This window comes from Suricata suricatta, chromosome 9 (genome assembly GCF_006229205.1).
Source record: "Suricata suricatta isolate VVHF042 chromosome 9, meerkat_22Aug2017_6uvM2_HiC, whole genome shotgun sequence".
Lineage (NCBI taxonomy): Eukaryota > Metazoa > Chordata > Mammalia > Carnivora > Herpestidae > Suricata > Suricata suricatta.
The window spans coordinates 9,976,213-9,986,379 of NC_043708.1; the positions used below are offsets into that span (position 1 = coordinate 9,976,213).

The 10,167-nt window shown below is 43.1% G+C and overlaps 1 protein-coding gene across 3 annotated transcripts in view; it reads right to left on the bottom strand.

Moving 5' to 3' along the window:
- UNC79 (unc-79 homolog, NALCN channel complex subunit) overlaps positions 1 to 10,167 on the bottom strand; it is a 258,645-nt gene that overhangs the window by 139,102 nt on the left and 109,376 nt on the right. For all 3 annotated transcript variants that reach the window (XM_029952060.1, XM_029952061.1, XM_029952059.1), the window contains 4 exons: positions 9,732 to 9,760; positions 4,523 to 4,752; positions 2,261 to 2,432; positions 675 to 905 (listed from right to left, as the gene is read on the bottom strand). In XM_029952060.1, the coding sequence (XP_029807920.1) occupies positions 675 to 905; positions 2,261 to 2,432; positions 4,523 to 4,752; positions 9,732 to 9,760 (662 nt within the window). The remainder of the gene's footprint in view (positions 1 to 674; positions 906 to 2,260; positions 2,433 to 4,522; positions 4,753 to 9,731; positions 9,761 to 10,167) is intronic.

Here is a 10,167-nt window from a genome sequence, read left to right on the forward strand (position 1 = left end):
TGAGACAGAAGGAGAGTATGTGAGCCGAGGAGGGGCAGAGAGAAAGGAAGAGAGAGAATCTCAGGCAGGCACCGGTCTGTCACCTAGGAGCCTGACATGGGGCATGATCCCATGAACCACAACATCATGAACTGAGCCAAAGAAGAATCAGACACTCGAGGCGCCTGCGTGGCTCAGTTGGTTAAGCATCCAGCTTCAGCTCAGGTCATGATCTCACGGTTTGTGGGTTTGATCCCCGTGTCGGGATCTGTGCTTACTGCTAGCTCAGAGCCTGGAGCCTGCTTCAGATTCTGTGTCTCCCTCTCTCTCTCTGACCCTCCCCTGATCGTACTGTCTTTCTGTCTCTCAAAAATAAATAAGAAGCATTAAAAAAAATTTTTTTATAAAGAATCGGACACTCAACCTACTGAGCCACCAAGGCGCCCCATTTTTTTAATCCTCTCATATATTCTTTAAGGTATCTCAAATATTCATCTTACCATTCTTCAACCCAAACCAACATCAAAGCAGTGCACCACCTAAAATGCAGTTGCTCAACTAATGTCATTCAGCCGTATTGACTAAAATAAGGAGAGACATGATTCTTCTACAGACAATGAAAACATGCTAATGGCTACGGCAATGCTTCTCCCAATTCCTCTCCAACAAGATCCAAGTAGGGGCCCTCCACTTACCCTGGCAAATTCCATTGGTTTGGGAAGAAGGCACATGACCATGACATCAAAGCGAACATCACAGACTGTCTTCAACCACTTGGTGACAAACTGAGGCTTCAGTTTTTCCACCAAACTTCCAACTTCATCATCCATCATATATGCTGTGGAGTGGAACCACTGAAACACCATGGCCACCAGCCTGGCCAAGCTCTCTGTAGGTGTGTTCTCACTGGGCGTGCAGAGGCTGACCTGGAAATGGGTAGATTAGACTCTGCTTGAGTCGCCATCCATTTAACGCAATTATAACAAATTCGTTTAAAGGCAAAAAAAAAAAAAGGTCCTCAATAATCCATTTAAAGTAGGCAGTTTATAAATGATAGAGGATCACTTAACCTAGAAACTGCAATCCTCGCAGAGAGAGATGGATTGCAACAATAATTTCCCCTTGAGATTGCACCTTTGGATAAGTCTTTTCTCCTAGAAGGAATCTATTTTGTAATCAACACTAGATAAATGTGTTTTTAAAAGTTAGGTCTGCAAAGTGAATTTTCATAAATGTCTTCAGTGAAAAAATAATCTACCTACATTTCCATTCTAAAATTATCAGATATAGCTAAGGATTTTCTATCAGTAATAATTCTGAAAGCTTAGAGATCCCTAATTCAGCCCATTATAAATAGACTTTTAAAAACTGCTCATCATTTGTTCATTATTCATTCTGCAATAATCTTTTATGAAACGCGATAGTAGGGGTCAGGAATATACGAATAAATAAAACACTATCCTTGCCTTCCAAGACTTCACAATAGCAGTCATTATGGCATTAGATAATAAGTTCTAGGAGCAAAACATGTGAAATCAGCAATCAAATACCAATTTGGTAAAACAAAACAAACAGCTGTTTCAGATAGCTATGTAAATGCATTAAAGAGATATATTACTATGGAGACTCAATCTATGCCTCCATTGGGCAAAAACAAAAGTCTCCTTCTCTAACAGAACTGCCAAGTTCACCTTGCATGAATTTGGAATCGGAATGTTTGATCTTTACTGAATGAATGCTGCCAGGAAATCAGTCAAGAACAGTCAAACTCCCTGTGTTAATACAGTGCTGATTTTTCTGGCTGTATGCAAACTTGCCTTAAAAGTGCCACAGATACTGAACTTTCAAGAAAAATGTCATATATATAGATGATGGGATGCGAATGATCTGTAAATTACACGGACTCCGTTATTCACAACATACCCTACCAACATTCCCACTCATTTTCTGTCAAAGGTGCATTTCAAACAGTCAAGGGTCTGGCCGGTAGGCTTCCACAACTGGCTATTCAGTAGAATCAACTAGGAAGCTTTTCTAAAAGTTCCCAAGATTCTAGGGTGGCATCTAGGCACTGTCATTTTTAAAAGCCTTCCTTCCCAAGGAAGTCCAATGTGCAGCCCAGCATTGAGAGCCACTGTCCTACAGTATAGAATCCCGCTGCTGAGGTTAACTTTTCACTATTCACTATTTACTTCATGAAAAAGAACAGGAAATATTCCTCATCAGTGCAATGTTGTCATGAGAAAGAGGAAAGCAGAGAAGAGCTAACGTATTTTCTTACTAAAAACCATATTCCGAATTGACTGAGCAGTCGCTGGTCGTGTTTATCATCGTCCTTGTTGTCAAAGTCAGTGTTGTCCAGGGAGTGGTGGGAAGAGGAAAGCCCCAGCTGCCGCCGGCGATTCAGCTCGTACTCCCGCTGCTCCGCGTGGAACTCGGCTTCTTTCAACAAGCTGCCAGACGAGAGGTGTCAAGTTAGGCGATCGAAAAACACATTCTAGGTTACGACCTTCCAGAGCAGCCACTTCATGAGTACTCAGGCATCACTGATGGCTCTCCTTCCAATTGGCAGAAGTTGCTCCAGCAGGCCTAATTTCAGTTCTTTACTGTTTTGTAGTCCATCCCCATTTCTAAAATGAACAAACTAAAACACAGAGATGGCTTCCTCCAATCAATTAGAATCGGGCAGAACCAATGCCTTCTGGGCTTCCGGTGCACCAACCATCCCTCTAGATGCCAATACTTGCCCTGTATCTAATCTGAAGTTATGTGGACCTCAAATGCATGGCACAAAGAGTGACTGAGGAATTTATAGCCAATATTCAATATCTAATATTCAAAGATTTGAAAATGAGCAACAAAGACTCTGCTAAACAAGTCATAGTTTTTTTTTTTTAAGTGTATTTATTTATTTTGAGAGAGAGAGAGAGAAAGTGCGAGCAGGGGAGGGACAGAGAGAGGGGGAAAAAGAGAATCCCAAAGTCTCTGCCAGTCAGCGTAAAGCCCAATGTGGGGCTTGAACTTGTCAACTCTGAGATCATGACCTGGGCCGAAATCAAGAGGTGGATGCTTAACTGACTGAGCTGCCAGGGCACCCCAACAAGTCATCATTTTTAAAAATAATACCCAATGTTGGCAAGGGTGTAGCCAAAGCTAGCAATTTCATGCAATGCTTTTGGCATTATATATTCATATGCACACTCTGAAAATCAGTTTGGTAATGTATCAAAAGCCATTAAAACACTCATACACTTTGACCCAGCCAACCATATCTGGTCATCTAGCCCAAGAAAATAAAAAATAGAAAAACAGCACTACTCACAACAGTATTTATCAGAGTAATGTATAACAGTCAAAAAATGGAAGCAATTAAAAAATCTAAAGGTGGAGGGAAACAATCTAGATGAAAATTATGTTTCCACTAAAAATGGCAAATATAGAAACTATCTAACAACATGCAAAAGAGCTAATGGTATAATGTTATATCAAAAAAATTATGATAGACTGTGATTACAGCTCTATAAATAAGATGTGCATTTGAGTAAAACTAGAAGAATGTGTGCAGAACTGATAATGATGGCAGCCAAAGTATAGTTGATTTTTTCTTCTATTTCCAAACTTTCTGTAATGTTCCATTTGACAAACATTTATTGTATTTCTATATGTAGCAGCCACTGAGGGAAGAGACACAGAAAAGAGCCCCTAAGCCCTAAAGTGTACACTCTAATATTATTTCTTTAATTTTTAAAAATCTTGCCTCAGTGAATATTGTACAAAAAGAGAACGAACCTGGGGTTACCATTTCCAAAGCTCCTTTTTCTGTCCCGTGATAGGAGAGAAAGCCAACCGGGCTCCTGTCTCACTGCAGAGCCCGCAGCCCGACCCCAGTACCGTATTACCTAGAGCTTTCCCGCACTTCACAATGCCCAATCAGGCCTCAGGCACCCTCTTTGTACCCCTCACTCTGAGGGGCGCCTCTGCTTCATTTTCCTAAAACTCTGCTCTGGGCTATCACTGTGCTTACCATAGTGAATCGCAATCCCGTGCTTATGTCTTTATAGCCCCTACATGGGTAAGGTGAAGGTGAAGACTACATTTTATTCTCTCTTGTCTCCCAAATGCTTAACACATGGTTGACACATTGATAAAAATATTGGTTGAATGAATGAATTAAAACATCATCACTGGGATGGCTGGGTAGCTCAGGCAGTTAAGCATCTGACCTTGGCTTGGACCATGATCTCACGGTTCGTGAACTCAAGCCCCACAGAGGACTCTGTGCTCTGCACCGACAGCGTGGCGCCTGCCTGGGATTCTCTCTCTCTCTCCCTCTCTCTCTGCCGCTCCCCAACTTGCATGCACACACACTCTTGCTCTCTCAAAATGAATAAATAAACTTAAAAAAAATCATCACTGCATCAAGGAAGGTAAGAGGCCAGGCTGAAGGCACCTAAAGTTGAATGAACTTTACCGTGCACCCCGCCAAGGGTGGCTCAAAGCCAAGGTGGTGTTTCCGGTAGGCCACCAACAAGCTGCCTGTTACCTGATCACGGCCTCCACGGCGCAGACCAGCTCCTCGGCGCCACATTCCCGAGTGTTGATGGGAGGAGGGGAGGTCTGATAGAGGTGGGTCTCTGACGCAGCCCCCACTTCGTTGCTGTGATGATTCGAGTGGCATCTTTTGCAGTACCGCACAGGCCGGTTTCCGTGCCGGCCACAGCACCCCGCTGAAAAGCAGGTAACAACTGCTCTTCTTACGTGGGAACTGCAGTTCTAGAGGCAAAAAACACCGAAATCAACTAAAACTGGTCACTGAGCTAAACGGGGCTAAGAAGTGGAACAAACGGAATGTGAAGGGGCCACCGGAAGTGGCTGCACATTTCTAAAGTTTCCAAAACGCAGGTCGTCCCCAACCAGTTGGGTTTCAGGCAGAGTTAAAGATGAAGGTAAGAAGTGGTTTCTATTGGCGTGAGTGGCATAAAAGCTCGAAAGATGAGTGGAAGGGTGTTGAAAAGCCCTCTGTAGAGCTTCCTTAGACATCTGTTGGCGGTGGAGAGCTTTCTAGATTAATTCCAGTTAGTGTTTCAAGAGTTTTCAGCAGAAATATGGAAGAAAACGCCTAAAACCGTGGTCCGGAGAGAGTGCATCACAGCACATCAGAATAGGAAAGGAATAATTTTAACCCCCAAATTACTTTCAAAAGTATCTTGTCCACCACTGAAGGAGCAGATTTCCAGAGCGTTCCTCCTGTCCTTGCTGTGCTCAAGGACAGGTAGCGGCCGAAGCAGGTCTGCCACCTACCCTCCCCCTCTGCCGGCATTCTTTCCATTAAGACCTAAAGAACACATCATCTGTGTCAACGGACACCCCAGGAACATGGCAAAACACGGCAAGAACCCTCCACAGAATCAGTTGCTGACATCAACTACAGGCAAGGAGTCAACAGATGAAGGGATGTCAGTGAGAAAAGTCGGGGCATGTGAGACCAAGTCCAGAGCCCAGGGGCTACATCAAAGCTTCCCCGACAAGAGGCAGAGCAGAGAGGCACCCTCCACATGAAGCCATCTGAGGACCTATGGGGAAACACCCCCGGCATCTACAACAATATGTGTCCCACGCCTGTGAGAGATGCCACACCACGTGCTCAAGGTCCTGTGTACTAAGGGCTTTCAGACCTTCAATAGAGCTTATAAAGATGTGAACAAAGATGTTCTAGCACAGGCCATTGTGCCCTCAGCCTGGGGAAGATTTGAAACTCCTCCATGACAGATCTTTTGAGGAAAGAAAGGAAGGAAGGAGGCCAGCAAAACCCTACATGAAAACACTGACAATGTATTGAACTGCCTATCAGAGGGGCCATTTCAAAGTAGGGTTTGTTCCACCTTTTAGCACAAGGCTTTGGATACTGGTGTCGGCAAATCTCATTTTCTGAACAGAACTCGGGCCTGCAAATCATAAAAGCAAGTTTACAATTTTTGTAATTTTTTTCTTTACATTAATAAGGTTTTTTAAATTATTTGTTAAAATACAGTGTGTCTATTCTGCAACGGAGGCCCAAGTCTTGTGAGCATCCAACTCAGTCGTGCTGACTCTCCAACTGGTGTATTTTTCCTTTTTCCTCAAACACTAACTTTCATTCTGGAAGCACAAGAATCCTTACTGGCTGGGGGCTTCTGCTCCCCACCAAACCAATACCACACCACTAGCAGCACGGTATGTATCAGAGTAGGTTCTGAGTGTTTAATTTCTTCCCCGTGGTTACAACTAGTCTTTGTTCCTCTGGCACTCCCACCGTTCTATAAACAATAGAATGCGGATATGGGTTTAGTGGGTAGTTATGCACTATAATAAAGCCCTGAAGTTTAAGGCCTACAGTTTACCATCCTATTTTCTGTCTGCATATTATTTACATTCTTCCCACATGCAAATTCTTGGCTGGAGGTTCAAGGTCTTGTCATCTAAATCAAGTCCAGCTGTGCAGGAGGCTCTTTGGGTTGGCTTCCTCAGGTATGCTTCCATTTGCCTTGAATCTAGATGGGCTTGTGCCTGCTTTAACAAAGAGAGTGTGACAGAAGTGACACCTGTATGACTCCTGAGGTCAGATTTAAAAAGACAGGCAGCTTTCACCCGGCCATCTTGAAATGTTCTGTCTTCAGATGCTTCCTCATTGTGATACTCACAATTCTGCCCTGGCCAAGCCATGGAGAGAAGCCACAGGTAAGTCTCTTGTCAACAGTGCTGCCTAAGCCCAGCCTTCAAGTCACCCCATCCCCGAGCCCAAACATATGATCTGGAAGCCTCTAGATAATCCCAGTCCCCAGTTATTCAAGTCTTCCCTGATGGGGCCTCAAACATCATCAGGCAGAGACAGGCTACAGACTGTGCCCTGTCCCAATCTCTGACCAGCAGAATCTATGAGCATAAGTAAATGGTTGTTGTTTTATGCTGCTACATTTTAAGTGATTTAGTGATTTCTTATGCAGTTATCTGGATATACACCAACTCGGAGTCAACCTGCTTTATCGCCATGTGCTACCAATTCTAAATAATATCAGCCATAAAATACTTTGCCCCAAAATAACCTCCGGTTGACTTAAGTTCTAACCAATTCTTGTGGCTCCCATTAAGTTTTAATAAGCCACACTCGGTCTTCAACCCACATGGACTGAGCTATGTGCATTCATTTCCAAAGTAAACTAGATTCAAATTCAGATGGGCGTGGTTTCTCCAGCTACTCTGTTTCGATGCTTTGAACTTTAAACGTAAAAAAATAATTCCAACCTGTCTCATAGAATGACAGAATTGAAATAAATCAAAGTCTGTCTCTTTACCTTTACAATCTTGATGCTTATTTCAAACCCACCGTTCAAATGTAGGAATATGTACTCCAGAAGAGGTAAACACAAACCATACCCAAAGCAAGCTCAAATAATTCTGAACTAGTATGAACTTAATGAATGTTCTCTAAATTAACTTTCCTACAAAACACAACATTTATTAAAGGATAAGTAATAAAATTTGCTAATTTAAAACTTATTCCTAAAAATGATTTTGTCATCTAAAGGAGGGCAGTGTTAAAAAAAATGATCCACTCTGGGTCTCAAATATGTTAGGTATACCACCAGAGCCAGGACATGCTAGTTTAGAATATAAAACTGTTTCTCATCCTTGTCCTTCCAGCTTATAAAAGATTCTCGAAGTAGGATATAGCCTCAGGATAAAAGTCAAATCAAAAGTATGCTGACTGGCTGCACGATTCTTTGTTAAAACTTCAGAGAAATATAAGATGCTGCTGCTCGGTTGAGCCTTCAGCTAGAAGAGGGCTTCTAATAATTTTAAGGGCAGAGTGAAATGCCCAAAGTATAGAAAGGACCGTCCCCAAAAGAATTATACATGTGGCTTTGGGGGCACTGAACTCCAATGAGATTTATTGAAAATCCACAAGGTTTTACAGAATGTCTTATTAGCATAAGTGCCACCAACTTAGACTACAGGGGACAGACACAGTTCAACATGAAAGTCTAGGGGACCCCGCCTTCTACATCAGAGGGCAAGCCAAGGGAACCCTTCAACAGCACCATGCCATTCCTTCTTGGAAAAGATGTTTCAGAGAGTAGAGCAAAGAATGCAGGGGAACAACAATGGATTAGGGAACTACACTCAGGATGTAAAGCCACATCCTAGGCAAGGCACACTCGCCACCCCTGGAGACAGAAGAGCTGCTGTGTTCGTGGCTGGAGCTGCTACAGTCTGCTGACAGCTACGTGCTTCCACTTCCTCTTCCAAATGAAGGTCCCCTGCTGTCATCCTGTCCCTATCTCACCATCACGTGTAGGGTGGGGAGGGGACAGGTAACTTGCCTTTTTAGTTCACGGGTCTCTGGATCAAGAGAATTTGTACCCAAGGAGTTTCATCAGTGACCAGACTATATGCAGATCACAAGATGATGAACTGAAGATGTAAATGGATTTAAGACTTTAGGAGGTCTTGTAAGGTGGTGGAAATATTTTACATGGGGAAAAAAATGTAAGTAATTATGTCCAGAGGGTGGATTATGGTAGGTTAAATGTGACCACGGGATTCTTGTTGCTCCTTCTCTAAAAGGGAGAGAAGTCTATGTCCCCACTACTGGAGTCTGGGCTGGCCTTGGGACTTGCTTTGACCAGAATGCAGCAGAAGTGATGCTGTGTGACTTAGGAGCTTCGATCTCAAAAGGCCTTTCGACTTCCTCTCTCATTCACTCAGAACACTGCTGCCTTGTGAACAAATCGAGCCTCGCCCCCTGGAAGATGAGACACCTAATGGAAAAAGGGAGAGCCAGACAGCCCTGTCACCCAACCATTCCAGCTGACCCCGCTGAGTCCCCGGACATGGGAGTGAGCTCATCCGGGACCAGCAATCCCTAGGCTTACCCATCAGTGGACCACAGGCACATGAGTGAGCCTAGAGGAGTTTATCAAAGAACTGCCTCATTGAGCACAGGCCAAAGTGCCAATCCACAAAATTGTGATCAAATAAATGTCTGCTGTTACAAGCCATGACATTTTAGATTATGTGACAATAGATCACTGAAATAGCCCTCCAAAAGTACCTACTCATGACCAATTCCTAAACAATGTAAGTGACTTGTACATGGCCTCATAGGTAGAGAGCTGCCCAGAAACCGAGTCTCAACCAACAAATCCAAAGTTCTTCGTATGACACCGTACTACCTTCTCTTGTACTTTTCAACAACTAAAACAAGAAAAGAGGATGGAAATTGCTTAGGGAAACTGTCATGAAGAGTGGCTAAAGGCAATTTGAAGGTGGAATCTTTAACTAGAGATTTCATTCAACTTACATCTAAATGAATGTTTTCTCTATATATGGTCAGTTTGGTGTGTTTTTGACACACATATATTGAACGTTTGTGCTCCACTTCAAAGCAATAAAGATGTTTAGCACACAAGATACATCCTTTACCAAAGTTAAGATAAAACTTTTTTGTAACTAGAGTCACATATATGCTTTTATTTCAGATTACATACCAAAAACACTATGCATAAGATGGGTGAGCAAAAGCAGAAATGGAAAGAGAGACCATTCAGACACAGTAATCTTGCATGCTGAATTATTTCTTTTCCCCCTTCACGAATACAGTGACAAGTCCATACTGGGAAACCGTGGTGCAGAAATGAGGCAGATGTCAATGAATGAATTTACATACAAACACAGCAAATCATGCCCCCACCACACGGATAGTTTGCTCTTACCTTTTTCTGACATATAGCAGATATTTCAGCTGTAAGGGGAAGGTACACAACATATCAACAAAGAAAAACAGCCCATTTTAAATGAGGGCAGCCACAAAGGCGAGTAAAACAAGCTTAGTAACACAACCTCTAGCCTAAACATCTTCTCTCTTGTCTTGTTGTCATCTACATCTGTGTTTAATGAGGTTAGGAACACCTGCACACTGCAAATACTTCTTCTTTTTTTTTTCTCCATAATATTTTATTGTCAAATTGTTTTCCATACAACACCCAGTGCTCTTCCCCTTAAGTGCCCTCCTCCATCACCACCACCTCTTTTCCCCCCTCCCCCTTCCCCCTCAACCCTCAGTTCATTCTCAGCATTCAATAGTCTCTCAAGTTTTGCATCCCTCTCTCTCCCCAACTCTCTCTCCCTCCTCCGCTCCCCCTGGTTCTC